Raw genomic sequence first — 16,590 nt, 5'->3', positions numbered from 1 at the left:
TGTCTGAAAATCTCTAGATCTTCTACAGCCATAGCTGCATGTGTGCACATCTACACACATTGACTGTGATGGCAGAAAGCATACAATTTAGACTATGTTGAAGAAGGGTTTATCTCTTGAACCAGCACGGCATGTCTCTAGGCATAGTAGATGTGGCAGGACAACCTGGATGGTGAGAACATGTTTGGCCTGCAGAGGAAATTGTGAGAGAAGTCATATCACCTCATGGAGCAGAGAGAGAGCGTAGATTCCTAGAAGAAATTCACATCAGACTTACCATTGATCACACAGAAGTCACTGGTCCTAGACCAGCTCCGCTGAGCATCCTGTTTCCATCTGCAAGATCAAAAAGGTAATGAGACCTTCTTAGTGAAACTAATATTAAAGAAAAGTCATGTGATCTACCTGTGAGAATTAAAGATGGTAATATCTAAAGGAGGATAAAGTGCAGGTAGTGGAGCACAGCCTCAGGGGTACTAGCCATGGTGTTGTTATTGGGTCGGGAACATGTCTTTTTGTGCGCTTGATCAGCATGCTTGTTGTCATTCAGGGCTTGAGTCTGGAGTTTGAATTGAAACCTCTCTTCCCAAAGGGCCTTTGTTCCTGTGCTAGGACCAGTGAGATTCCCTGCCCTCGCAATGTTTTTCAGTTTTTCTCTGCCCCAGCATATGAGTACTGCTGCTGCAATACTATGAGGGTCAATTTTACTGGAAAATTTCTTCCTTGAAATCCATAATTTAGTTGAGATAAAAGAGTCCATTTATCTGAAAACACATTCTTTCTCTCATACTGTTATTCCATAGCCACATTATAGAGACCCAGGGTTGAAAGTTCCCAGTTGATGGGTTATTTTTAGCTTTACATTGGTGAAAGTTCAATATTATATTTGAATAGATCCTTGAGTAGTAAAAAATATTTTCCAAATATTTATTTGAATTAAAAATTTTAAAAAATGTTTATGTAAAACTAACTAGTACCCCTTTCCAGTTTTTTTTTCCTCAGACTTTTGCAGCTTCAGTCCATAAGTCTGCTCCATGAAGATACTTGGTTGAAAATGTTAAACATTGTCACTTTCAGCATGTGCTATGTTCTACAGCAAATGATAAGAAATTTACAAATAAATTATGCTAGTGTGATCACGTCAAAGGTAGATAGTACACAACTCTTACTTCAGTAAGTACACTGAGGATTTGAGACATTGTGTGATACTCTAAATTATGTGTGTTATGAGAAAGACTCAAGACTCACAATTAAAGCCACATCAGAGAATAAGCCTGAGACAATGGTAAAAGAGCTCAAATGTAGTTCAAACCTCAGTATTTCAGTTAGAATCCTTTTGCAGTTTAAAGAAGAATCATTTCACTATTCTTGGTTGGTTGTTCGTATTTTAACCTCTAATGAGATATAAATCTATAGTAAATAAGTTAATGTCTTCCTATAATCCACCAAAGCAACATCTTTTATTATTTTCAGTTTGGGGGAAAGAAGTATGCTTTTTTATGAATCACAAATTTCTTATAATAGAAATTTGTGGAGTTGTTCACCCTTTTACATATATTTTTAAAGCTTTTTTCCAAATAACTCATATTTGGTATAGCTACCCCACTGCTTTTGCATGAATTATACTTCTCACTTAAACATTTATGGAATATATAAGCTTACCAGTTTACTGAAGTAGTAAGATCAGTCAATCCAAAATAGCTCATCTTAAATCATAATACCAACAATGGAATATTGCATAAATGCTATTAGAAGATGGGTATCTCTTTCTCAGGTAGTAGTCCAAAGTTTTCAACTTCTCTAAGAGATGCATAAAAAGAAGAGAAAACTATTAACATGAATTGTTAAGAATCTACTCAACTTTTTCTGTATCTTAGAAGGGCCACTCATTAGGAAAATAAAAATGAAAGATTGTCTCACACAATTCATAGCTAGTGTCTATTCATAACAAATAAGACAGGCCTTCAATGCATTTAATGAAGAGGGTATCATTTAAAAGCCAACCAATATGATTACTAACTATGAGTGTTTTCCCTGACCATGGCTGAGGATCATAGCAAATCTTCAGGTCAAAGAAGGCCTGAGCATGATGATCATTCAGAGGACAAAACAGTGTCCGATGGCCGTGGTATGCAGCATATAGTGTGTTCCTTTTAAAAACAGTGAAGTTGAGGCATTGGGATTTCAGAGGTAAACACATGGAGATCTGGAGAGAATTATGGAAACTTGGAGATCTCTGGAGATTTCTCCTGTGAGACTCTAACTACAGCTCCTGATCCTACTTTGGCAGGGAAGAAGCAATTAAACTGCCTGTAGGGATCAAGCTGGTTAGTACATTTTTAATATATAAATGTATTTCAACTGATAAATGACAACATAAAAGTTATATGGATGAGAAACCATGAGATGTTTTTATGCGTTAATAAACTTTGCAATGTTTAATCAGGTTAAAAATGGCTGTCTCTTCAAACACTCATCATTTCCTTATACTAAAAACACTAATATTCCTTTCTTTTTCCCTTTTGAAGGAAACAGTACATAAGTATTACATAGTCATTCTATTACACAATGGCACACCAGAATTTCTTGCTCCTGTATAACTGTGAATTAGGGCTCAACAGTCAATCATTCCCCATTCCTCCTTCCTTCCTACTCTTTCTAGACTCTTGTAACCATTATTCAATTCCCAACTTCAATGAGATCAAAATTTCTACATTCCACATATGGGGGAGATCATTCAATAATTGTCTTTTTAGCCTGGTTTATTTCACTTAACACAATGATCCTAAGTTCAGTTGATATTGTCACAAATGATAGGATTCCATTCTCTTTTATGACTGACTCGCATCCTTGGTGGAATTGCACCGTGTTCTCTTTATCTATTCATCGTTTGAGGGATACTCGGGTATTTTCCTTTCCTCAGCTTCTGCAAGTCACCCAGGAGTGCAGATGTCTCTTTGACACACTGATTCCATTTCCTTGGAATTATTCTCAGTAGGGAGATTAGAGGATCATGTGATAGTTCTATTCTTAATTTTATGAGGAACCTCCATACAGCTTTCTATTCTGGCTGTGCTAATGTACCTTCCCAAAAACAGTGTGCAGGATTCCCCTTCTCCAGGACTTGTTAGCACCAGTTATCTCTGTTCTTTATGATAAAGCCATTCTTACTACTGTGAGGTGATTTTATTTTTGTTTCTTTGGTGCCAGGGATTGAACCCAGGGGCACTCAATCACTAAACCACATCTCCAACCCTTTTTTTTTTTTAATTTTGAGATAGCATCTTGCTAAATTGCTTAGGCCCTCGCTGAATGACTGAGGCTGGCTTTGAACTTGCAATCCTCCTGCCTCAGCCTCCAGAGCTGCTAAGATTACAGGTTTGTGCACCATGCCAGATGTACTGTGATATAAACATGAATGTCCTTGATGATTAGTGATGTGGAGTGTTTTTTTATGTACCACTTGGCCATTATATGTATGTCTCTCTTTAGAAATGTCAATTGAAGTCCATTGCCCATTGTTGATAGGATTGTTTTCCTTCTTTCTTACTTTCTTTTCTATTCTTTTTTCCCCCTCTCTTAAGATTTGGAGTTGTTTTTGTATTCTAGATATCAACCCTTTCAGATGTATAGTTTTGAAATATTTTCATTCATCGTGTAGTTTGTCTCTTCAGTATGTTGACTTTTGCTTTGTAGAGGTTTTTTGCTTTTGTACAATTCTCTTTGTCTGTTTTGCTTATGTTTCCTATGCATTTCTTCTCCCAAAAGATATTTGCCCCTTTCAAGGTATTGAAGCATATCTGCTGTTTGTTTTTATTCAAATAATGCCATTGTTTCAGGGCTTACATGTAAATATTTCACACATATTGAGTTGATTTTTGAAACCATTAGTTTAGTCCTGGTCTAGCTTCATCATTGTGTATGGAGTAAACAATTTTTCTGGTTCCATTTATTGAACGACTGCTTTCCCCAGTCAGTGGTCTCAGCACCTTTTCAAAAATCAGTTGGCTGAAAATGTGTGGTTTACTTCTAGGCTCTTCTATTTCATTTCCCCAGTCTGCATATCTGCATTTATGCTATTACCATGTTGTTTGAGTACTACTTTGTACAGCATTTTGCAGTCAAGTAGTTTAATGCCTCCTGCTTTGATGTTTTTGCTCAAGATGATTTGTGTATTTTTTTCTCATTCCATTAAATTGTTAGAATTTGTTGTTGTTTTAGTTCTTTGAAGAACGTCATTGGTATTTTGTCTGGGTACCAGGGATTGAACTCAGGGGAACTCAACCACTGAGCCTCATCTCCAGCCCAACTTTGTATTTTACTTAGAGACAGGGCCTCACTGAGTGGCTTAGCGCTTCACTGTTGCTGAAGCTGGACTTGCAGTCCTCCTGCCTCAGCCTCCTGAGCTGCTGGGATTACAGGCATGTGTCACCACACCCGGTGTCATTGGTGTTTCAAAAGGATTTGCCCTGATTCTGTAGACTGATTTGGGTAAGATGGACTATTTACCAATATGAATTCTTTCAATCCTTGAAAATAAAATGTATCTTGATTTTTTTGGTCCTGTTCTCATCAACATTTTGTCACTTTCATTGTTTTTTTTCTTTAAGTGATCAAGAAAACAATCCCATTTACATTAGTTACAAATTAAAATACCCAAGTAATAAATTTAAGCAAAGAAGTGAAAGATTTTTTTCCTTTTACAATGAAAGTCAACTGGGTAATTGTTATTGTTTGGATCTGGAAAGTCTTCCAAAGGATTCTGTGTTGAAGGCTTGGTTCCTGGCTTGTGGGTGGGGGGTAGGGAGGAACCTCAGGAGGTGGAGCCTACCTAGCTGGAAGAGGTTTGTCAGTCGGGGCATGTCTTTGAAGCATTTAGTTTTCCTCAATGCCCCCCTCTCCTTCCTGGCCATCAGGAGGACAGCAGCTTTGTTCTACTACAAGGTACTGCCTCACCACAAGACCAGACAAATTAAAGGCAACCCAACGGACAGAAACCTCTGAAACCATGAGCCAGAATAAATCTTTTCTTAAGTTGATTTTCTCAGGTATTTTGTCACATAAATGAAAAGCAGAAAACACAATAGGTATTTCTGGATGGTATTAACATTTAAATCAGTGAATACTAGATGGGGCAGGTGGACCTCAATACTATGAATGAGCCTCATCCAATCAACTAAAGACCTCAATATAATATGGACACTGGTTCCCTGAGTGAGAAGAAACTCTCCAACAGAACACCTTTAGCCTAATTGCATCAGCTGCTCTCTCTGGGTTCCATGTTGTGGCCTCCAGACTGGGAACTATAGCTCCATCAGTTCTCTTGGAGACGCTGGCCATACACACGCAGTTTGAACCTGCCAACATCCACGATTGCATGAGTCGATTTCTAGTAGTAAATCTCCCTGTCTCTCTCTGTCTCTCTCACTCTCACTCTCTATGAACACATAGATACAGATACACACATCTTATTAGTTCTGTTTCAATAGATAACCCTGAATAATACAACGTGAAGAAAACTCATGCAAAAATTTTAAAATGGGAATCAAAAGGTACACAACAATATGCATATTCAATTTTTTAAAAAGGAAGCCTAAACAAGAATTGAGGAACAAAATCCATAATATGAGGCAAAAGCAAATAGCAAAATGGCCAAAGCCAGTCCTTTTTATCATTGATTAGAAAATTATATGTAAATTAAACTCTCAAAACAGACAGAAAGTACAATAATGGACAAGCTGGTCAATGTTTACAAAATACCAATGCACATTCACAGACACAAATAACATAAAAGTGAAAGAATATAAAGAGCTATGTTCTATCCTCCTGGTGACCAAAAGACAATATTAATAGACAAAGTGGTCTGTGAGCTGAAAATTGTTGGAGACAAATAAAAAATTAGATATTGATAAAAGGGCCAATTAATGAAAAAAAATATTTCTTTAAAAAGAGTAATCTAATAATAAAACCCCAAAATATTTGGAGCAAAAGCTTCAAAATTAAAGGGAGAAATGAAAGTTCTAGAGTGAAAGGACTTCTCAATACATCACCATCACTAAGGAATAGAATGGCTACCAGGAAGATGGCTAAGAAGAGGATGTGGACACCACCCAATCCAGCACATCTTAACACACATGTACATGTGCTCTGCCCACAGCCAGTGGAATTTTCAATTTCACGTGAAACATTCCCTAAAATAAAATTCATATTAGGCCAAAGACTAGTCTCAATAAATTTACAAAGATCGAAATCATATAAAACTTCTTCAACCACCACAATGCATTCGATGTAGAGATTAATAACAAGGAAATGTGGAATATTTATGTCTAAGTAAAGAACACTAAACAATAAATGGTAAAAATAGAAGAAAGGAGAAATTATTAAAAAAAGTTTGAGAAAAATAAATATAAAAACACAGTGTAATAAAAATTTTGGTATCAACAAGATCACATAGTATGGGAAGTCCAGAGCTGTTAATGTGCATATTTAAAAAATACAAATGATCTCAACAGACTAACCTACCTTTAAACTTTAAGGACACAATATTAAAAACGGGGGGGGGGGCAACCCTGAACCATCTGAGTGTCTTTGGCCTTGGAGTCAAGGAGATTTTGGTTTGGCCTTGCAAGCTATGTTGTGGCTCTTCCCACTTAATGGATTATATAATGCACATGACCTCTGTCTTCACTTGGCTAGGAAAACTGATCTCCTAACTCCAGAGTTGGGCTTGACCCATTGGAAACTGGACAGCTCACCTCCTACCTTAATTGGCTAAGGACATTCTGTTTTAGAAAGCCTTTGAAGTTCCCCCACATAAATAAAGCAAATGCTGGCTCTTGCTCTCTTTCCAGCATAGAAGGTAGACCATTAAGGTGGAAGAGCCATCCTGCCCAGCTCTTCACAATTAGTTTCTGTGTCGTATGATGTTTTTTCACTGTATTTCTCAGCCAGCCCACTCCACGCAGGGGAACCCAGCTTCCATCGCCTGCGCTGGTAGCAGGAGAGAAAAAAGTGAAAACTTAAATTGAAAGTCGCAGAAGGAAGAAAATAAAGATTGCAGCAATGAAAACAAAATATAACTTAGGATAAGAATAGAGAAAATCAGTAAAAGCAAAAGTTAACTCTGTGGAAAGATGGCCCTAGAAGACAAATTTTCCAACTCTAAAAAAAAAGAGTAGAGCTGTGTACAAACAGAGAAATGAAAAGTTGTGCTCCATTTGTGCACAATGAATCAAAATGCATTCGGCTGTCATGTATGACTAATTAGAACAAATAAAAATGAAAAAGTAAAAGTAAAAATTAAAAAAGAGTAAACTCCAATTGCAAAATTATAAATTAACGTGAGAATATAGCTATTGACCTTATGGAAATAAAATTGATTATAGCAGAATAATATTAATAAATTTACACTAAGATATTGGATAACATAGATAAAATACAAATTCCTTGAAAGACACACAGTACAAAAACTGTCTCAAAAAAGAGAAAATCTGAATACCCTACAAAAAGTATTCTTGTTCTTTTCAACAAAGAAAAGCCCAGGAACAGATGGGTTCACTTTGATTTTTTACAAACACACACAAATATAATAGATGATTATGATAAGAAGAAACGCAGGTGGGTGTTTATATTCGTTTCATTTCCTGCGACTGCTGTAACACGTTACTGCAAACCTGGAGGCTGACAACAGCTCACATTGGTTCTTTTGCTGGGCTGAAAGTCAGAAGTCTGAAATCAGTGTCACTGAACAGGGTGTCAGAGCCATTGTCTCTTATAATCTCTAGAGGACACTTCATTTTTATGCCTCCTGCATTCTCTGCTGACCTCCAGGACCCATGGCTTAGGATCCCATCACATCAAGGCAGACGGTGCAGTGGCAAGGCTGACTCCTCCTTTGTCTATGATGAAGTCTTTCTGATTTCCATTTATGAGGATACATGAGGTTGACTTTGAGGGGCACTAGGGTATTTCTGATGATCTCTTGTCTCACTCTTGAAATCCTTTACCTGATCGTATCTGCACAGTCCTTCTTGGCCACAGAGATTAACATTGAAAGGTTTCAGTAATTAGCATATGAATGTTTGGAGGAGGGTCACTATCAAACCTGCCAGAATATGATTTGTAAATCACATATTGTACCATCTTTGAAACTTTTCCATAAACCCCAAATCATTCTAAAAGTCAATGATCATTAAAATAATAATTAGAAATAAATCCAAAAGGAGAAATATCACCACACATTCAGAAGTAAATGTTTGTCACAGGTACCAGCATGATCTTCTTTGCACATTCAGTCCCAATGACGTTAAAGCCCCCTACTATACAGTGATAAGAAATTACACATGCAGGCACACTGCTGTGTTTATGCTTGAATGATATTGAGCTCCCTGAGGGGCAGAGTTAAATGCATTGATATGGTGCTTTGTACTAGAATTTTTAAGGGATCTTATGTTTACGGCTAACAAATAATATTGTTTGTACCTATTCACACCAATGTTAGGATCCTTTCAGTTAATTGTACATTGGTATGTATGAAATAATTTAAAAATATAACCAGATATAAAGCATTTAAATAGTCCCATATTTAAAGTTATTTGCATGATTTCCTAAATATAACTTATTTGATGTGTTATTTACCATCCAATGAAACATAAGTTCTAAGGACAAATTATGAGATGGTTGGAAATGATCTGTCCCACAATAGGATGTTCAAACAATCCTATTTTCTTACAGCAAAGAGTGTGACCAAACCATGGAACCAGGCTAGGTGTCCATCAATGGGTGAATGGATAAAGAAAATGTGGTGTATATATTTATATACCAGGGAGTTTTATTTAGTCACAAAGAAAAAGAAAATTACGTCATTTGCAGGAAAATGGATGGAACCAGAGACCATGATATTAAGTGAAATAAGTTCAATTTAGAGAGTCAAGGGCAGTATGTTTTCTCTCATATGCAGAAGCTACTGAGGGAAAAAAAGAAAAGAAAGGTGGGGGTGGATCTCAATAAAATCAAAAGGAGATCAGTAGAGGAAAGGGACCAAGGGGTGGGAGGCAGCAGTGGAGGGAGAAGTTCTGGGGAGAGATAATAGTCAAATTATATTGTTAAATTGTGTCCAGTACGAATACGTAACGACGAATTCTATCATTATGTATAAGTATAATGCACCAATAAAAATAGGTTAAAAAATAAAAGAAGTGTGAGAACTTAGTAAGAATGTTGAAAAAATGTTTCAGCAAAAGAGAAAATTATTTACATCTCTATAAATACACCTGCATGTGTATCCAGGTTTCTCTCATGCCAAGACATACTAACACCAGCGTTTCAAAAGTCAATATAATTGGTGCAATTACATTAAAAATGAATTATTGAGCTCATTTATTGAACAATATTAACTAGAATATACTATGAAACAGGATTTCTACTCAGGTGCTGATGATCATATTGTAAGTAAACCACAAAAATCAATGTTTCATGAAGTTTACACTTCAACTGGGGATGGTAAAAAAACAAGTAAGCAATAATATACTAGATAGGGGTTGATAAGGACTGTGAAAAATTATTTAGGTTGAGGGGACACCCTAAAGTGGTCAGCAGAAAATATTCATAGAAGGACTCTATGACAAGGTAACATTTCTGCAAATACTTGAGAGAGGAAAGAGTATTCCAAAAAAGGAACAGCAAGTGTAAAGGCCCTGAGGCCGGAGCATATTTGGAGCTATGGAGAGATAGCAAAGAAAGCAATGGGAAAGAAGTGAAGAAAAGGCTGGGGAGTGAGAAGAAAGAGTATAACTCAACTAAAGAAAAATACACACAATATCAACAGTTCAAAGATTCTACAAAAATAGACATTATTAGCTTCTCAGTATAATTTTTAAGTACTCTGTAAAATGGAATTAATAAATGACTACATGAAAATACTTTTAATTTTCCTGATTTTTCTGGTCCTCTGGACACCTTACCTCTTAGAAAATTTAAACATAAACATCTTAGTTGTATTGAATGACTCAAACAAAAATATAAATTCATATGAGATGCCAGGATTATGTATCTCTTGTTAAAATGTGTGATGAAAAGGACACACTTTCATTCAATAATATATCATCCTTTTTTCATAAATTAGCATGCTTGGACTAGTAATGAAAGATATTTTGAAATATTAGATATGAATTTTTATTCTACTACAAGATTAAGCATTGATTTAGGATCATTAAACACTGGCCTTGTAGTCAGAGCTCTCCAGGGAGAGAATCAAAAGGATGTGAGTGGAAGTATACTTTGGCTGTGGGACCGTGTGCTTGTGGACACCACGACAGGCCGTGCCCTGTGATCTGCATGGTGAGAACCAGAGAGAGGGATGGGGCACAACTAGTGTAACTATGGAGACCAGAGGTCTGAGAGCAAGGGGCTCTGATATCAAGAGCAAGAGAATGTGAGTCCCAAACGAAGAAAACAGAAAGAGAGAGAGAGAGAAAGTTTGCCCTTCAGCTATTGGTTCTGTTCAGGTGAGCCTTCAATGGATTGGATGATGTCTACTCAGTAAATGAGAGATCTATGCTCCTCTCTACTAAGTATACTGCCTGAAATAGGACTCTCTTTTGAAACATATTCACAGAAACACACAGGGAAATGTTTTACTGGCTATCCAGATAGCCTTTAATTGAAAAAAATTAACAAATAAATGAGCCACCACCAATAACCATATTACACTTAATTTTGACAAATTTACCACATTCATGTGCATGTGGATACATCTTCTAATCATGGATATCTAGATGCACTTCCAGATATATTAGTATGGACATGGGGTAAAAACTTGCAAGGGTCATGACACAATTATCCATATATAATAAGACTTCAGACAAGCAGACCACAAGCTATCAGACATATTTTTATTCAGGTATCAGATTCTGAATATAATGTCTCTTTCTATTTTTTTTTTTATAAATTACAGTCTCCTGAAGCCAAGGGTATCACTTCAGAAACTTCATTATGTCTACCAAAATGTAATTCAATATATGGAGAAGGCTTGACGGGAATGTGATCATTTAAAAAGCAATATCACACTCCTGAAGGCTATTTGCCCTCCAAGACAATCTTTGTGAAAGCCTTCTTTACCTCTTTGTTCCGTAGGCTGTAGACCATAGGGTTCAACATTGGAATGATCAGAGTGTAGAATACAGATGTGATTTTGGCAGTATCCAGTGAATGGCTGGATCTGGGCTGTAAATACATGAAGATCATCGTACCATAGAAAATAGAAATGGCAGTGAAGTGGGAGGCACAGGTGGACATAGCCTTCCGGTGTCCTGCACCTGAGCGCATCTTCAGGATGGTGATAAAAATCAATACATAGGATATTAAGATAACAAGGAGAGCAACAAAAATATTGAAGCTGGCTACATAAATAAGAATCAACTCATTGACCTGTCTATTAGAGCAAGATACAGCCATAACTGCTGGAATATCGCAGAAAAAATGATGGACCACATTGGTTTTGCAGAAAGAGAGAATGAATGTGTTCCCCGTGCAGACTATGGCAGTCAAAAAGCCACAGACATAGCAGCCTACAATCAGCCCAATACACACACTAGTTGTCATGGTGGTGGTGTAGTGCAGGGGCTTGCACACTGCTGCATAGCGATCATAGGCCATTGAGGACAGCAGGAAATTTTCCACAGTAGCAAAGGCTACAAAAAAGAACATCTGAGCAGCACAAGCACCATAGGAGATGACCTCGTCTCCAGGAAGAAGACCAGCCATGACCGTGGGAGTGACAGCTGAAGAGTAGCACAAGTCCACCAGAGACAGGTTGCCCAGGAAAAAGTACATGGGAGTGTGGAGACGGGAGTCCAACACAATCAGCAGGATCATTCCCAGGTTCCCAGCCAGAGTGATGGTGTAGATGAGGAGGAAGGTCACAAAGAGGGGAAGCTGCAGACCTGGGTCCTTGGTCAGTCCCAGCAGGATGAAGTGGGTCACTTCTGTCCTGTTCTCCATCAATGTTATAGGAGAATCTCTAGTTGTTTTACAGCCTTAAGAAAAAAAGGGAATCAAATGTTAAAGAAATGAAATTATATCAGAAACTATAATATATATTCTTCCTTTGTAGCAATAACACGTACTTCAAGATTCTCCAGAAAATGCGTGGACTTGTAACCAAATTTGGTGTGTCAGTGATAGACAGGGTTATCCACTTTGGAATCTCAGGAATCATAATGAATAGTTTACCCTATTTTACTATTTTTATACTGATCCATCCACAATTTAATACTTGACCAAAAGGACTTGTCTGGATGTGTCTGTCTGCCTGTGCTCTTCTCCTGATTTTTGTTAATCACCTGCCAAGAACTGCTTTAGGTACATTGTACGTGTATTCATGATCTTCTATCACCAGGATTTTGAGTTTGGTTACTTGTTACACTCATGTAAACTATGAAGCATACAAGGTTGAGAAATTTCTTATTCACACAAGAATATTGTGTGAATAAGAATATATTCACACAAGAATATTTGCTCATCTCTGCTCTGGACCCAGACCAGCCTGTAACCCATAATGAGTGGTTTCTATGTATAATGATCTACACTGGATTTAAATCCAATGGAATTGACTCAATTTGCAATACCCCTGGTCTGCTTGGTTTAACCTCAGTGTTTGAGGTTTCCTCGGGGAATTAAGTGATAGATTAGTTGACAGATTCATCTTCTTCTCCATATTTGACTCTCACTGGATGGTACACAAACAAGTAAATAAAAATCCATAACATTGAATAAAAATTCTTCAGTGAATGAAAATTGTTTCAATCACAAAATGGTTCTGAATGAACCAACAATCTGAATTGCACATTAACCCCGCCACACACACTTGCATGCTTAATGTCACCTGCACATCTATTCATGTTGGCTATGATGTGGCTAAAATCATAAATTCTAATTTTGTTGAAGAGTTTAATTCTTGACAAATACGACATCTCTATATGTGTTAGCTGTGGTGGAATATCTGGGGTGGATGGAGCATGCCCGGCCTGCAGAGGTGATTCTGAATGCAGACATGTCATCAGACGACTCACATGGAACCTAGATTCCTGGCAGACACAAATCAGACCCACTGTTTACAACCCAACAGAGACTGGTCCTAACCTACCTCCTCCGAACATCAGCTTTCCATCTACAACGTGAAGACAGCAATGACAGCAACTCTGATGTCCAATTGTGAGAATTAAATAAGGTGACACATAAAGAGCAATAAGACACAGGATATTAAGCACAGCCTGATGAGTTCTGGTAACTATGTTTTTATTATTGGAAGGATTTTGTTTTTAAATCAAGATGGATACTAACACAAAGGCCATTGGTCCTGGATGAGTTTGAAGTCTTTTAAGTTTTCATTCCAATTTACCTTTTTTCCTACTATGGACTCAGAGATTTTCTGCACATGCCAGTGTTTCTCAGTCTGTTATTACTCCAACCACAGGATTGCTGTTCCTGCAATTCTATAAGGGAAAATTCATTAAAATTTGCTTCCTTAAAAATCCATATTTTAGTTTGGTTGAAAGAATCCATTTTTCTTAAAACTCATTTTTTTTCTCTATTAATCGTCATCCTATAACAAAATCACTGAGACCCAGGGTCTCAGTTTATTAGCTCACAGATGTGTTTTAGTGGCAAGAGCCATATTGTAAAATGTTGTATTTGAATCTTTCCTTGGATATGAATAGTATTCAATTTTATTTTTAAAATTGAACCTTTGAAAAGATATCCATCTAAAACTCTTATTCCTGCTAATTGTCTCCTAAACATGTGGCAACTTCATTTGAACTCCTGCCCCATGAACACATCATGGTTGGTAGTTTTTTGTTTGTTTGTTTTTTGTCGGGGGGAGCAGTACCAGGGATTGAACTCAGAGTCACTCGATGACTGAGCCATATCCCCAGCCCTATTTTGTATTTTATTTGGAGACAGGGTCTCACTGAGTTGCTTAGCACTTCACTTTTGCTGAAGCTGGCTTTGAACTCTTGATCCTCCTGCCTCAGCCTCCCAAGTCACTGGGATCACATGTGTGCGTCACTGTACCTGGCTATGGTTGCCAGTTCTAACAATTTTTGATCACTTTTAGCATATACTAAGTTCTACAACAAATGATAAGGGGTTTATATACAAGTGTGGAATGCATATGTATGTGTAAAGTAGGTTCTATTATTATTTTATCATTAAGGAAACTGAGGATGTGATAAGGAATGCTGTACAATCATACAGAGCATGAGAAAAATGCAGGCTCAGGAGTTAAAGTCACCTCTTTATAATAAGCATGAGATAATGGTGAAAGGGTTAAATGCAGTTCAGAGCATGTTGATACCTTTAGCATCCTTTTATAGTTTAAAGAAGGATCAATTCACTATTTTGTGTCTTTGTGGATTTTTTTTCCTTTGGCCTTCTATGAGATCCAAATATAAAATGAACAAGATAAACAGTAATCAATCAAAGCATCATGTCTTATTTTTGTTCACATTTTAGAGGAAAGAAGCAAGATTTGTCCTATGAATCACTAATGTCCCCGTGATAAACGTTTATTCATAGACTCACCTTCGTTTTTACAAACATTCTGAGAACATTTCTTTCTGCTTTCAAATAACGCATAGCAGGTAGCCCGTTGCTTCTGCCTGGCTTTCACTTCTCACTGGAATGTTTAGGGAATACAGAGCTTACCTCTTTACTGGAAGTGAAAGAACAGCCAGCCCAGAGTAGTGGGTATGAAATTAGAAAATCAGCAATGGGAAATTCCACAAGTGCTGTCACAGGGGGTCTCTTTTCCGGCAGTGAGCAAAGGTTCTGAATTTCCTTAGGCAGGGAAACGTGAGGAGAGATAAGTAAGGGAGGAACAGTGCGACAAAGCAGACCAAATTATGCTGTGTACACGTGAATAGGCCACAGCGCATTCCACCTTTATGGACATCTATCAGCTCTTACTTTAAAAATTATAAATAAATAGAAGGAAGACCAGTGGAGGAGAGGTCTGAGAGAGGGAAGGGGAAGTACTGGAGACTGAATTGGAGACAGCTATATTCCATGTTTGTATAATCATGCCAAAATGAACCCCAATAATATGTATAACTACAATGCACTAGCAAAAATTTTAAAAGATAATTAGCAATGATCATGAATTCTTTGTTTCTTAAGAATAATTTCCTACCTCGTCTTACATAAAATAGATATAAAACTACTTCTCCTCCATAGTTTATAGTTAGTGTCTATAAATAAGAATTAAGCCAGGTTTATTAGTCTATCACACAGTTACTCTTATTCAAAGATTAATCATAGAGCCTGTTATCTGAGTGTTTCCCCTGATCAGGGCTGAGGGGTCATAGCAAATCCTCAGGCCACGAGAATAACAATGATTACCCTTCAGATGAATAAACGAAGACCAGTGGGGCATGGCACGCAGGTCTCCCCTCTGAAACAATGTAACATGGAGTCACTGGGATTTCAGAGGCTCATACACGGAGACCTTATACAGACTTGGAGACCTCTGGAGATTTTCTCCATGAGACAGTCAAACACTCCTCATCCTGCTTGCCTGAGAAGCAATTAACCTGCCTGTAGGGATCAAGCTGGTTATTTTGCCTTTAAATTTAGTTCTAACCTATAAATGAAAACCTAAAAATCGTACATATTGATTAGGCACCAGGAGATTTTTCTATACCTACACATATTATACAATGTTTCAATTAGGTTAAACATGTTGAGGTCCTCAAGGATCTTTTTTTTTTATGGTGAAAACTTTAGAAATCATCTCTTCTGGCTTTTTGAAGTGTGTAGTCCATAAGTGTTATGGGTAGTTATCTACTGTGCAATGGCACACCAGAACTTCCTGCATGCTATAACTGTAGATTAGTACCCAATGTCAACCTCTCCCTCCCACTCCCTCTCCCTCCCTACTCCATCCATCCTCTGGTAACGACTATTCAATTCTCAACTTCATTGAGATCCACTTTCAAGACTCCACACATGGATGATACTATCCATTAATTATATTTTAATCTGGCTTTTTTCACTTAACACAATGATCCCAAATTCAGTCAATCTTGACACAATTTGGGGGCTTCATTCTTTTCTATAACCGAGTAGTATTCTGTGGTATTTAAGCACCACATTTGTTTGTCATCAGTTGATATGCACTTCGTCTGTTTCCATTCTTTAGCTACTGGGAATAATGCTGCATGAACATGGAAGTACAAATGTTTCTTTGACATAAATTCCATTTCTTTGACTTTGCCCTAAGTAGGGGAATTACTAAATCATATGGTAGTCCTATTCTTAATTTTATGAGAAACTTCCATATAGTCTTCCACAATGACTATGCTAATATGCATCCAGCTTTTCTGCACATCCATGCTACCACATTATTCTTTGGATAAAGCCATTCTTTCTGTGGTAAGGCGATGTCTCATTGAGATTTTTATTCTCATTTCCTAAATGAATAGTTAAAATAAGAATTTTTCATATACCAGTTAGCCAATTTTATGTCTTGTTTTTTTTTTTTTTTTTTTTGAGAAATGTCTGCTTAGATCTATTGACCAGTTTTCAAAGGTT

At 37.2% G+C, this 16,590-nt stretch overlaps 1 protein-coding gene across 1 annotated transcript; it reads right to left on the bottom strand.

The window, feature by feature from the left end:
* Nucleotides 1–11,076: 11,076 nt before the first annotated feature.
* On the bottom strand, nucleotides 11,077–12,003 carry LOC113195140 (olfactory receptor 5B3-like). The gene has a single exon (XM_026406556.2). The coding sequence runs from the start codon at nucleotides 11,998–12,000 to the stop codon at nucleotides 11,077–11,079; it is 924 nt and encodes a 307-aa protein (XP_026262341.2). The 5' UTR covers nucleotides 12,001–12,003.
* Nucleotides 12,004–16,590: the final 4,587 nt, after the last annotated feature.

This window comes from Urocitellus parryii, chromosome 4 (assembly GCF_045843805.1).
Source record: "Urocitellus parryii isolate mUroPar1 chromosome 4, mUroPar1.hap1, whole genome shotgun sequence".
Taxonomy (NCBI): domain Eukaryota; kingdom Metazoa; phylum Chordata; class Mammalia; order Rodentia; family Sciuridae; genus Urocitellus; species Urocitellus parryii.
The sequence above is the reverse complement of the archived record's forward strand: the minus strand, read 5'-3'. Positions and strand labels throughout refer to the sequence as shown.

Bases quoted from the DNA above. Each gene is read 5' to 3' on its own strand.
- LOC113195140 (XM_026406556.2), bottom strand. From the start codon at position 12,000: ATGGAGAACAGGACAGAAGTGACCCACTTCATCCTGCTGGGACTGACC.